General features: G+C 33.9%; 1 protein-coding gene and 1 long non-coding RNA gene across 2 annotated transcripts in view; both read right to left on the bottom strand.

Annotated features, from left to right (window-relative positions):
• Positions 1 to 243: 243 nt before the first annotated feature.
• LOC117121584 lies at positions 244 to 5,275 on the bottom strand. Its single transcript, XR_004447601.1, has 3 exons — positions 5,211 to 5,275; positions 1,617 to 1,700; positions 244 to 534 (listed from the first exon to the last, which is right to left on the bottom strand). It is a non-coding gene; the product is annotated as an uncharacterized LOC117121584 (long non-coding RNA).
• A 7,162-nt stretch (positions 5,276 to 12,437) lies between these two features.
• The window catches only part of LOC117121585 (CDP-diacylglycerol--glycerol-3-phosphate 3-phosphatidyltransferase, mitochondrial-like), an 8,795-nt gene continuing 8,057 nt past the window's right edge, over positions 12,438 to 13,175 (bottom strand). The window contains exon 10 of the mRNA XM_033266821.1: positions 12,438 to 13,141. Within this exon, the coding sequence (XP_033122712.1) occupies positions 13,022 to 13,141 (120 nt within the window). The 3' untranslated portion in view covers positions 12,438 to 13,021. The remainder of the gene's footprint in view (positions 13,142 to 13,175) is intronic.

The raw sequence follows: 13,175 nt of genomic DNA, 5'->3' as shown, positions 1-13,175 counted from the left end.
TGGTCCTATGTTGGTCTTAGTGTAAAATTCTGGATTTAGTGTAAATGCAAATGGTTGAGTCCTATTCTGAACTTAGTGTAAAATATTGGTTCAGTTCTGGACTTGGTGTAAATTATTGGTCCTATGTTGGACTTAGTGTAAAATTCTGGACTTAGTGTAAATGGTTGAGTCCTATTCTGGACTTAGTTAAAATTCTGGACTTAGTGTAAATGGTTGAGTCCTATGGACTTAGTTTTTTTTTGAAAATTTCGGCAGCATTTCGCGCATTAAGACAGTTGGGATTATCCAAGCGGAAGCGATCGCCTATCATAGGCGATCGGCTGCCGTGGAACCTACGCGCCACCCACCACCCTTGGCCCCGCTGAAAGATATATATGCCTCTCTGAAGTTGCTCTGGACTTGGTGTCAGTTTAGCAGTTTTCCTGAGTTTTGCAGTTTCAAGTTGATTTCAATGAATATTCATCATTTCTCTGCCTGGTAATGAGGACTGCTGATGTACTTGTACATGCAAATGATTTAACTGCAACAAGCAATCTGTAATTAAAAAACATTTTTTAAAGAAGAATATTAGATTTATCCAACAAATTTTTGGACTTATATTATTTTTATTAATTTTTAAATAATTGCTAAATAACATGTTTTTATTCATTAAAAAAAAAACTACATTTAATAAATTTATATAAATTCAACATCAATACAAGTTTGATAAAACCTGACTATAATATATCCCAAGGCAATGCTTGCTAATATGCAGACCTTTCTTGGTCAGTTCACAGTGAACTTTCCTGAATGGCAATTTACACATTGTAATTTCAAACTCAAATATGAGATTGTAAATTAAGTGTGTATCACTTATGGTGATATTGCATGAATGGAAAAAAGATAGGATTAAAATTTAATCTAAGATGAAATACTGTACAAAATAATTATTTAATAGTAACTAAAATTAAAGAAAAAAATTATGTTTTACATTTACTGAAGATTACTTCCTGTACATGGTACAACAAATCATTTCATAAGTGAAATTATTTTATTACTATCAAGGGCAGATCCAGAGAAAAATGCACCCTGAAGGAATTTTTTTGTTTTCTTGACCCCCAGAAATAATCTGTTAAACTCAGTTTGGGTAACCAATAATTACTTTTTCTTTCTTTTTAGTTTCGTATTACAACTCCTAATTAAATTATTTAAATTATAATGATGGGTGGATGCTCATCAAAAATCACTACATGTATATCATAGAAAATTGCAACAATATATAAATTTCCAATACAAATCATAAATTAACACTCGATACTAGTCCTACATCACAATTGAAAATTGAAAGAAGTGGTTTGATGCAGTTGGGAGTGTTTGTTTCTCAACCTTTGAAGTCAGGGTTTCAATCCCTCACTGTGTCTCCTTGAGCTAGGCATTGCTTCTTAGGTAATTTATGAATACCCCACCAGGCGCTGATAACGGAAAACTCCCCATGGGAGCTTGAGTTCCATAGGTGTTTAATCCAATGACTGGGGGTAATAATGAGAAGCATGTAAAGGCCTTGTTGGCGATAAGTGCTGTATTAAAGTCTAACATATTATTATTAATTTGAAAAAATGAAATATCTTTCCACTTACCAACATCTGGTATTCTTGTGTTGTTATCCACTTTCTCACATAGCAGAACATGATGCTTCTTAAGGTGTCATGTCAAGATGCCTGCTGTACCAACATAAAATCAAAAAACATAAATTAAAAAAAGTGTTAAAATAATATATATGAAGCTGAATTATGCGAATACATTGGTTTGAATTGCAAGCAATTTGAAAAACCTATTATGAAAGATAAAAATGTTTATTGATAATGTTAATCATTTACAATGGGAACACAGATTATGATTGCTTTAACATTCATTTTCAATAACAAATTTAAAAATTAGAACACTGAATTTTTTTTGACAAAATATATTAAATGGCCCTATATGGAGGACCTTAGCTGGTTACCAATTCAAATCATGAGTTAAATATTTTAATCATTGAATTAAAGATGGAATCTTCCATGTCCTTCCGCATTTTTCCCCATTAGCAGTATGTACCTCTTGTTTTTCAACATCAACTACGATAGGCTAATATTTTGTTAAAATGAGGGAATATGGTAGCATATATGGGGAAAGTGAACAAGATAAAAAAAAACCTTGTACCCCAGATTCTCCGATCCTAGACAACCAACTAGAAATTTTCTGAGTAAAATAATAATAATTAGAATAATAATAATTATAATAATAATAAAGCAACATTTATATAGTGCTACTTTATTAAGATCAGAGCGTTTTTAATGTTAATCATTTACAATGGGGACACAGATTATGATTGCTTTAACATTCATTTTCAATAACAAATTTGAAAAATTAGAAAACTATGAATTTATAAATGACAAAATATATTAAATGGCCCTACATGGAGGACCTTAGCTTGTTACCAATTCAAATCATGAGTTAAATATTTTAATCATTGAATTAAAGATGGAATCTTCCATGTCCTTCCGCATTTTTCCCCATTAGTGGTATGTACCTCTTGTTTTTCAACATCAACTACGATAGGCTAATATTTTGTTAAAATGAGGGAATATGGTAGCATATACATGTATGGGGAAAGTGAGCAAGATAAAAAAAAACCTTGTACCCCAGATTCTCTGATCCAACCAACTAGAATTTTTCCGAGCAAAATAATAATAATAATGCGACATTTATATATAGAGCTACTTTATTAAGATCAGAGCACTTTAAGTTTTAAGGTGTTGAAAAAAAATATAAAAAAATTGACTTAGTATGAACTAAAAGTAGGCATACTGAAAACAATGCCGGTGCCAGAAATTCCCCAATGACCAGCCCAATACCTAAAAATGGCCCACATTTACCTCAGCCCCACCACAGTTAGGGCTGGGTAAGCAAATATTAAATTGCTCCATGGACTATTTTTCAAAATTATGACCATTTAAGGGTTTCAAAGGCTTTAATTAAACGATTTTATACATACTAATATCTAGAAAATACATTTTTTTTTCTCCCCAACGAATTGCAGTTTTCTTCCCAATCGGGGAGGGGGAAGGGGACCCCATAGCTCCTTCTAACGCTGACGAGCCACCCCCTACTGTAACTTTAGATAGCTCTGAATGTAGATGGTCTGAAGATATACAGTACAGTAGATGGTTTAAATACAATCTTGCAGGGGCAACGGCTGGCTTTGGGTGGGGAGAGGGAAGGGTGTGAAAATTGATAATGTGGAACTAATTGGTTGTCTAGAAAACTCAGATAAATGAGTTTTTTAGAATTAGAAAACTCATTGTATCTTTAAATTAAACAGATCATATAACATTATTTTTAGAGGTAAATTTTAACTTTAAACTTTGAGGTACAAAGGCTTAAATAATAATAATAATACAGACATCGTCACAGTCTGAAAGTGTCATTTCTAAATACCTTTTCCAATGAAGACTTATAGTCAGTTAGTGTACCAAGAAAGCTTGGTTTTAATAGAGTTGAACTTGCCTACAGTAAGTTGAATCCAAAATGCCATTGAAAAATTGTTTGACTATTAGATAAAACCTGTAAAATACGATCGACTTAGAAATTATTCGAGTTAGGCAAAGTCGAATTAGGAAATTTGAACTGTATATGATACATTATGGTGATTATGGCAATATGTTAAAACTGGGTTGAGTGCACATTTTGAACTTGTTCGGTTTCAAATGAATTTCTGTTATTTTAAAAAGCTATCTTTAATCTTGAGGCTACATTTACTTCTGATAGATCTGTTTAAATGATCTCTAAGATACTGTAGCTTTTAATGTCCATTAAAATAATATAAATTCATTTGAAACCAAACTTGTTTTAAAAAATGCGCACTCAACTCAATTATAAAAACATTTAAGTGGCTATGCTTACGCCAAGATACACTGCCTTTAAGATAGCAAGATTTATTTTTAAGGGGAGGGTAAAGCAAAGCTAAGTTATTCAACTCCACTTCCTGAATTTGTTATGAATTTAAGACAAATTGAGTAGATTTTAAATGAGAAATGTGTTAATAAAAAAGCGAAAGTTGTGTACCAAGGATATTTACCATTAAATTTCTGTGATCAGTTTTAATGAATATCAAGCTGCTCCTAGCCCCAAAGCCTGGAATAATCGTCATATTGAACTCCGACCCACCTGGAATATGATACGATGTGAGTGGAATATGTAGTAGGACCGATTGAAGCGACTGTCAGCCAGAATGGCCAATAAATAAGGCTAAATGGAACGCTGGTGATGCATGCACAATGGACCTTTCCACTAAGCTCCGCCCTTTGCTAAGGTCCCACAAGACGGCAGTGTTAAAACATACGCAAACACGTGCGTTTGTGGGACAACACGTGTGTTTGTGAGACGTGCGCGTATTCCTAGCACTGTTCTGATTAGTTAGTTGTTAAGTTTGATTGACACTCCGGAAAGGTCTATTAATAAATTAATAATAGAGTACAGTACTTGCGCTAAACACAAACACACGCAACATGTACAGTGATTGAACAAAACTTTAAAATGCTAACATACAATGCTTTTATTTATATTAATGAATATAATAAGCCACACAGTATTAAATGAAGAGAGAATTACAGGCGACCAGACCAACTTTATAGTTGCTCAAAATTTGAACCGCCAAAAAAAAAAATATAAGAAATAAGATCGGGTTACCACCATCATAATGTAACAATTCAACTACTGAGAATAATATATTATATATTATAATATATATTATGTTATATATATATATAATATAGCATAGGCCTTTATAATATAAGACAAAATCTTGTACAGAATAAATTCAAGTTCAAATCGCCAAGCTAGGCCTATCACTTCTTACTTTTTAATCTAAATGATGTCTTGTTCTGTAATTCTTAACTGACTTTACTGACTTAAACCACCATTTAACAGTAAGCTAGCGTACTGTAGGCCTACAGTATTGCTAAGCTCCTGTATTGTGCATGCATCAGCTAGGCCTAGACTAGGAAGGGTCCAGGGGTCGGATAGGAAGCCCTGGCCTCGCTGCTAGCGAGGCCTCAAAAGCCACAATAAATACTATCAGTCCAGAATTACTCTGCACATACCCCTTGTACGACTAAACCCTATAGTCAGCAAAATCAGATTTGGTTTAACTAATTAAGCAATATTTTACACGTAGGCCTACAGTTACTTACATTTTTCAGGTAAAAATGTTCAGGGTACTGTCAGATCTGTGGTTCAGGTATTTCCATGTGTTGTTGTTTACCTGCGAAGCGCCACCTATGTTTGTAGAAACAAGAGCGACCGCTCACACTCCGCGCGTTCCTCCATGCTTAATACGGTACAAGAAGAGCTAATAAGATAGAAACTTTTAAATAAACAGAAAGTTTATTTGAACAAGAAAAAAAAAATCTTAAACTTGGAAAAAATATTGAATACTTAGGCGATTCGAATCCACGACTTAAGGTTCTTACAATCATGCTTAACCGACCGCCCCATTATTGCACGCGCGTTATCGGTGGTATGGCAATGGCAATTAAATTAATGTACAGTAATGTTTAAATAATTAAAGGTATTTTAGGCCAAAATAAATTTTAAAAAAATCCCTTGCCCAAGCCTTAGGAATGAGGATGTTTCGTGAGACATTGTATGATACAGTATACTGATTCCGAAAAACCAAAATTAAATTTTCTCACAAATTGTCAATAATATTTTTTTATTCAAATAGGATAACAATCTGGATGAAATCTAGTACAGGAGGAACAATAAAACAGATGAAGTTTAATAACAAGTTTTCAGAAGTGTCATAATCTGGATGAATTTTGAAGGAAGACCAGTCAACGTTAAAGGTGGATTTGCCCAACAAAAGTGTAATACTATACACGTACACTTGGATTTTCAGTTACTATATTGCTGGAGACAAGATTACAGTTAAGGATGAAGACCACTTGAAAGAACCTTTAACATGCAGAGGCAATGATCAAGTGGAAGTCCATTCCAGTAGACACAAAAAAGATGCATGCAAGTCATAGGACAGAACCAAAGATACATTGATCAACTACCGAAATCATTACAAGATGAAGTATTAAACATCACAAATCTCATTTTTTATTACAACATTTTATAAATTTTGCCCAGACTTAGTGTTCTTATTTTCTTGTCAATTTCAGGCTCAAAATATTCTTATTTTGTCCTTAGCTTTTATGCAATTTCAGCCTTAATGTTCTTATAAAATGTTTTCTTATAAAATAAGTGCATGTGAAAAATTTTAATATTATCTCTGAAAATGTGGGTAGTAATGTCCTAAATGTCTGAATTATTGTACTCTCTTGGGGGGGGGGGGGTTGGCAAAAGCCCATATTTAGTGTCAAGGAAAACCTTTTGATTAATTGTCAATTTGTAAGGAAGATTTATCTAAATTTGATAAGGCAAGACTTTTTGTCTGCAAATATTTATTTTTTTTATTAAAAAAAAAAGAATTTGTCAAAGCTAAGAAAGTAGATGAACGGTAGTTATATGGTGATAGTTTGCTGTGAATTATGTTTTCTGTTTTTGGTTGAAATTCAAATTTTGCTTCATGTGTATTCAAATACAATGATGAGACACTACTTCAAAACATGGTAACTTACTTCAATATTGTTACATAACAGTTATATAAAGTTTACATGCAATTATTACTTAAGAGTGGGATTTTGTAAGTTCTCCTTGAGGTGTTTATTTTTGCATAGAGGGCATTATTTTAATGTGTCTGATAGTTATTAATTTCTTGATTGATTGATTCAGGACCTATGGATTGTGAGCAGTGGTGGCGCCAGTGGGCAGGGAAGCATTTCTCTTCCCCCCCCCCCCGGACGGACCTGAACCCGCCTGTCGTCCGATAAACGACTAGGTCGTCGGACCGACAGTTAATCAAAACAGTAATTTGCCTATCAAAATAACGCTTTTTTGTTAGGTAATTGTGGTCTAAAAGCACCAAATCAAGCCATTAAACTCTCCCCGTGGACCCTAACAGTTATTTTTTTATTCCGGGCAGTCGACTAAGGCTTCGTAGTCGCCTTGGTCCGGACCCCTCCGTCAGCAAATTTCTGCCGCCACCGCTGATTGTGAGCTCAACCTGGTTTCCTTAAAATCGCTACACTGTCGCTACAATGCTTTCGGTGTGTACTACATAGCGGTCCCGGACGCAATCGTGAAGGCTCCCGAACTGATCAACCAATCAGCATCGCTGAAAGCTGTCAGCCAAAGCGTGTGGTGAATGTATGGAAACCAAGCTTAAGAACGCCTCTAAAATAATATTAAATCAAAAGCCTTCTTATAAACCATTAGATACCAAAATATTAACCATTAGAAGTTAATTATAATTAATCAATTAAATGTAATATTGTACAGAATGATAAGATAAACTGAGAAGGCAGGCTAATTAATATACATTTTCATGTTTTATAAATTGCTCTTAACTGAAATGATTTGAAATTATTAGGATATGTATGACAGTTATATATAATGTGCTTAAGTAAAATGTTCAAGAAATAAAAACTGATAAATGAAAATTGTCTGTTCATTTATTCATTCTTTATTATGTCTTTTATAAACATCACAATACAATTTGTACATACAGTAAAATAAAAATAAGAATATAATCAAAACACTTAAATTGGGGAAGGGGATTGATGATTATGTAAGGGGAGGGGGTTTGGATCAAACTTACAAAATAATGTGATAAAAAAAACGGATTCTGACAGCTTTCAGCGATGCTGATTGGTTGATCAGTTCGGGAGCCTTCACGATTGCGTCCGGGACCGCTATGTAGTACACACCGAAAGCATTGTAGCGACAGTGTAGCGATTTTAAGGAAACCAGGTTGATCTCACAATCAGCGGTGGCGGCAGAAATTTGCTGACGGAGGGGTCCGGACCAAGGCATTTGAACATAAAAATATCATGAATTCCATTCCTATATAGGCCTATGGACAGTACATAGGTCTAAATCTGACGACTAAGAAAAAAAATTCGGCCTTGCCGCAGGACTCAAACCCAGTACCCTTTTTGTTGACTTTCTCTTCTCTAGAAGCTGAAATCACCTCTAGTTTGTGTACAAGATTTCCTGCACATCCCTTCAAATTTGGCCGATGCTGTTTTAAAGTTTGAAACTCCTGTTTAGTTTTGTAGATGTAGGGGGAGCCCCGGAGTCCAACTTAAAAAAAAAGCTACGAACGTTTGTTGGAAATCTCTAGTTTATGTGTACAAATTTTCATATAGGCCCGTTTAATACTGGCGACACTGGACGCTTTTAAAGTTTTTGTAACAAGAACAAGAACAGTTAGCAGTGAGGCCGGCTTTGGATGGAAATAGAGAGGGCGGCAGACAAATAATTTCTGTTATCTCGAAGGAAATAGAGGGCGGCAGACTGCAATTTACCTATATCAAGGCTTCTAAATTAATTACACTGCATAAAGAAAAATTATGTTGCTCTTTGTTACGGTTACGGTTCTTTAAAACATATGAAGTTTTGAATCTTCACAGTAAAAATACACCGACAATTACAATCAACATAATGTCAATTAATCGATATAAAATTCGATTAAATCTTCAATAACTGGTGAAAACGCTACGAACCGATGATAAAAAATAACGTGTGATCTTTATTAAAACATGATTGCTGCCCTCTATAATTTCCGATTATCTAAAACTTTCATGAAGTTATTTTTAGTAGTTGCTAAATACAACGGCTTCGTAGCGTTGACGTCATGCATAATTTAATCTTCTGTATATTGTTTGTCTTAATTTTGCTCCTCGAAGTGTGGGTATTGTAATAACACAGCATAGTAAAATACAGTCCGTACAACTAATTCCTCCATGGTACAACGAATTTAAGTTGTCCCTGTACTGTGTGTTTTTCTTTCCAAAACTAGGATTTCTGGAATATTATCAATTTATGGGGCCTACACAGGGTGAAATAATACATAGGCCATAATAGTTAGTCTTATTTTAGCGGTAGGAATAAGGCCATATTACAAAAAGAAATGAAAACAATTCAATGCCTATACTATGTAGGGCCTACTGCAATACTGTACTTAGTCTATGGATTTTCCAATCTTAATCCGAGTGTCTATAAACCGAAGACCGAAGACCCAAAAACGAAGACCCCTATTTTTTGTCTTTTATTTTAATGATAATAAACCAGGCAGTCACAAAATTAAAATTACGAAATTTTTTGGACGTCGGTTTGTATTTTCAAAGGTCTTCGTTTTATAGACACCCTATATGGGTGTGTTAAGATATGTGTTAGGATATGCTCTGATATTCCTATATTATTTATATTTACATATGTTATACATTACTTAGATTTAATAGTGAAACTAACAGTTATAAAGCTGAAGAAACTCTTCAATAATTTAGTGGTTACAGTTAGTGGTTTATTGATTGATGCTAAGACAGAACCCAAGAAGTCTTATATCCTGCATTCCAACATGATGATGATATCCAAATGGCTTGTGAATTAACACTTTTATTATGGCATAGTTACCAACCGTCTCGCATCGTGCGCGGGGACGGTCCCGCATTTCAAAGTGATTTTGGATGAAATACCATTTTACAAAAACACATGCGTGATCATAAATTTGCCACGCATTTAGCGCAAGTCTATGCGTGATAACGAATTCAGGGGAAAATGTATTTAAAATTAGAAGAAATTGATTTTATTAAATATAGGTCATGCAGTAGCTTACGTCAATAGAGAACTTTCGTTATCTCGTTCGAGAATCAATTCAGCAGGGAAACTTTCTCTTTCCCCACCAAAATAACCCAGCCAACCACGCACTTAGTAGAATTAGTAGAGGATCTGACTAAGATTTGTATGCACTTAATTTAGGAGAGAACATCTCAACTATTATAGACTAATATGAACCCTAGGAACAACATGGGATGTGTGCTAAAATCTCTATCCGGGACGAACAGCCCGAAAATGACCACACCCATTTTAAATGGACACGCCCCCTTTTTCATTGGAAATGCTACTTTAAACAGTAGGCTAGACATTATGAATATATTAGGGAAAAAAGGTTTTTCTTTTATGAAAGAACACATATGATGAGGGGATCAAATTTCGGAAATCTCACCTTAATCACAAGTCCCGTTCATGTGGAAATTAGCTTAAATATGCAAAATAGGGGTAACACCCTTTTTTCGGGAAGTGCTACCTTAAATAGTAGACTAGACAATCTGAACATATTGCAAACAAGAGTTTTTCTTTGATAAATGGAACATATATGATGAGGGGATAACATTTCAGAAATCACACTGGTCACATGTCCTGTTTATATGAAAATTGGCTTAAATATGCAAAAAAAATATAATGGCCTCGTCACTTGTTAATTGGAAGTGTTACTTTTAAACAGAGACTAGTCATTATGATCATATTTAAAACAAGGATTTTGTTTTATAAATGAGCACATATGATGAGGGGATCAATTATCAAAGTCACACCTTAATCACAAGAAGACCCGAAAAACGAAGAAAGGTCCACATTTTTTTTTCTTAATCGTGACGAAAATAATTTTTAAAATCATTTCTCTAGCACATTATTGCCTGAATCTGAGTCAATTTAATGTTATTCTAGTGGAGGTCTTCATTTTTGTGGTCTTTGGTCTTCATTTTGTAGACACCCTTACATCTTATGAATGAGAAGAATGCAATGTTGTATGAAGGTCTTGACAAAGAAGAATGATGTCTTAACTAAAAAAAATATATACAGGTCTATATATAAATAAATAAATAAAACTTAAAAAATGAATAATAAAAATGAATAATGAAAATATAATTTTAAAAAATCAGAAATAGTATATTCCTGATTCATTGAATCGTTTTGGGTATACTTTACAAAACATACAAGGTTGATTAAACGTAAAGGAACGCCATTCAAATTTTAAATAAAATTTCCAATCCTCCTCCTTTTTTCTAATTTAAGGAAATTGATACATTTTTGTTCCTTTGTTGGATCGATTGCGGCAACCCCAAACCGAACATAACGGTATTTCACATATAGCGTTAATCATCTATCATAACTGCTAACTTCCTATCCTATCGCGTTAGTTTGTAGCTGGCCAATGTTTTGTTTAGGTGGCCAAGAGGTGACAACATGGCCGGTTAAGGCCAAACCAAGGCTACCGGCACCCAGGCTATCATCACAAGTCTGTGCGTGATAAAAATTTATTACAAATTCAGGGAAAAAAACCCGAAAGGTCCACATTAATCTCAGATAAGACAGTATAATACACTCCAAGTATCGAAAATGCACGCCATCGTGTCGTCGGGATTCAATATTTCGACATTAAATGTCATCATCAGGAATTGATTCAAATTAGATATATATCCACAATTACTAGCCAATAGAAAAATGTGGGAATCGAACACACAACCTCCAGATTATCTAGCCAGATAGAAATTACACATGGTTATGGGGGGTCAAAAGTAAAGAAAAACTTAAATATTCAAAATAAATGTTATTAATAAATACTTTATATTCTTATGAAATATTCAAAATAAATATTATGAATGAATATTGTTTTAAGTCCCATAAAAATCATGTTAAAAAAAATAGATTATAAAAATATTCAAATTAAATATCACCAATTACTGGCCAATGAAAAAATTTAAAAAAAATGGTTCGTGTGGGAATCGAACACATGACCTCCGGATTATCTAGCCAGATGGAAATTACTACAAATGCTATTAAGATGTGAGTTTGCCTCAGGAAATATCATAAGTGTGAAGAAAAAAAATGTTTGATATTTATGTGAACTCACAGGTTTGCCCTCTGGGATTGATGTGAGGTTTTTATGCTAAATAAATAAAATATAATATGTCCTACAGTCGATTCTAGAGATACATTATATTGCTGCCCTGGGTATTTCAGAGATAAGGAAATGTATGATTAATCTCATAAAAACATTTTTACAAGCTTTGGGCCCGGGTCGGCAGATCCACCCCTCCCCTCCCCTTTTATTCAGCCAATAGATATAATGATGTGTACTACAGTCAATTTAAGAGACACACTATATTGTTGCCCTGGGTATTTCTGAGATAAGAAAATGTATGATTATAGCACGTCTAGATGGCCGAAAATGGCACTCACAAAACTTAAAATCGTGAACATAATTATCCGATTCTTTTATCTCCCTTTCAACATTTTTTGACAAATTTTGTGGGTTCCTGGGCCGACAGGGTCTCCCTACATTTAATCCATAAATAACCCATATTGACATCCGTTACTGTAAAGAATTTAGACATCCATCGCTCTTTGCGTGAATTGTCTCTGTTGTTGTCATTTAGTGGTTTTCTCTAAAGAAGGTTCTATAGTAATTCTGACATCTTATTTTGGACTTGCATTTATGGTGAACAGGAATAATTGGAGAAGTAGCTAAGTTTTGTGCTATTGTTTTGTATGTTCTTTATTGTATTCTTATAACTAATACAATAACAGATATAATAATATAAAAAAAAAGAGTAATTATATAATAAATTCACACAATCTGTATTGCATTCCATCCTGGATATATTGAAGAATACATTTTTATCAAATAACACTGAACATTATACAAAGTTTACTGATATTATTTATCTTGATTTTCATTCCAAGGTGATAAATTACTATCATTTAACATTCATGAAAACCGCAAAACAAATATTATTACAAACGTTTGCACTGGCGAATCGAGTGTAATTTCTCATAGTGAATTCAGTGGTTGCCAGAAAGGTGAAATCATGTTATAAATATAGAGGGATGTCTGAAACTCCGGCAATTCAAGGTGGAATGTATCCCTGGACCATAGATGAAATAACACCCCAAATCTTCCCTGTCAAATCAGTGATTGCCACTCATGCCCCCGGCACTAAAAATGCCACTGGTTTGAGTACTGTGTGTGAAGTTAACAAGGGATTGTCCGCTGACACATGTTGGAGAATCATTGCAATGAGTATGATGACGAAATAACCACTATATATAACCACTAGAAGAAGTTCTTGATAATGGGTACTATTAATCGAACCCACAACGGTTCCTTGCGATCAGGTTCATCAAATGTAGCTGCCGACACCGGCTTTGATTTCTTGAATAGACGAATATGCTCCTGTTGGGAAACAAAAAAAAAAAAAAAAAAAATT

The sequence above is a fragment of the Anneissia japonica genome, unplaced genomic scaffold (genome assembly GCF_011630105.1).
Source record: "Anneissia japonica isolate Jap-2015-1 unplaced genomic scaffold, ASM1163010v1 scaffold287655_len23461_cov151, whole genome shotgun sequence".
NCBI lineage: Eukaryota > Metazoa > Echinodermata > Crinoidea > Comatulida > Comatulidae > Anneissia > Anneissia japonica.
Note: the sequence above shows the minus strand (reverse complement) of the source record. Positions and strands in the feature narration are given on the sequence as shown.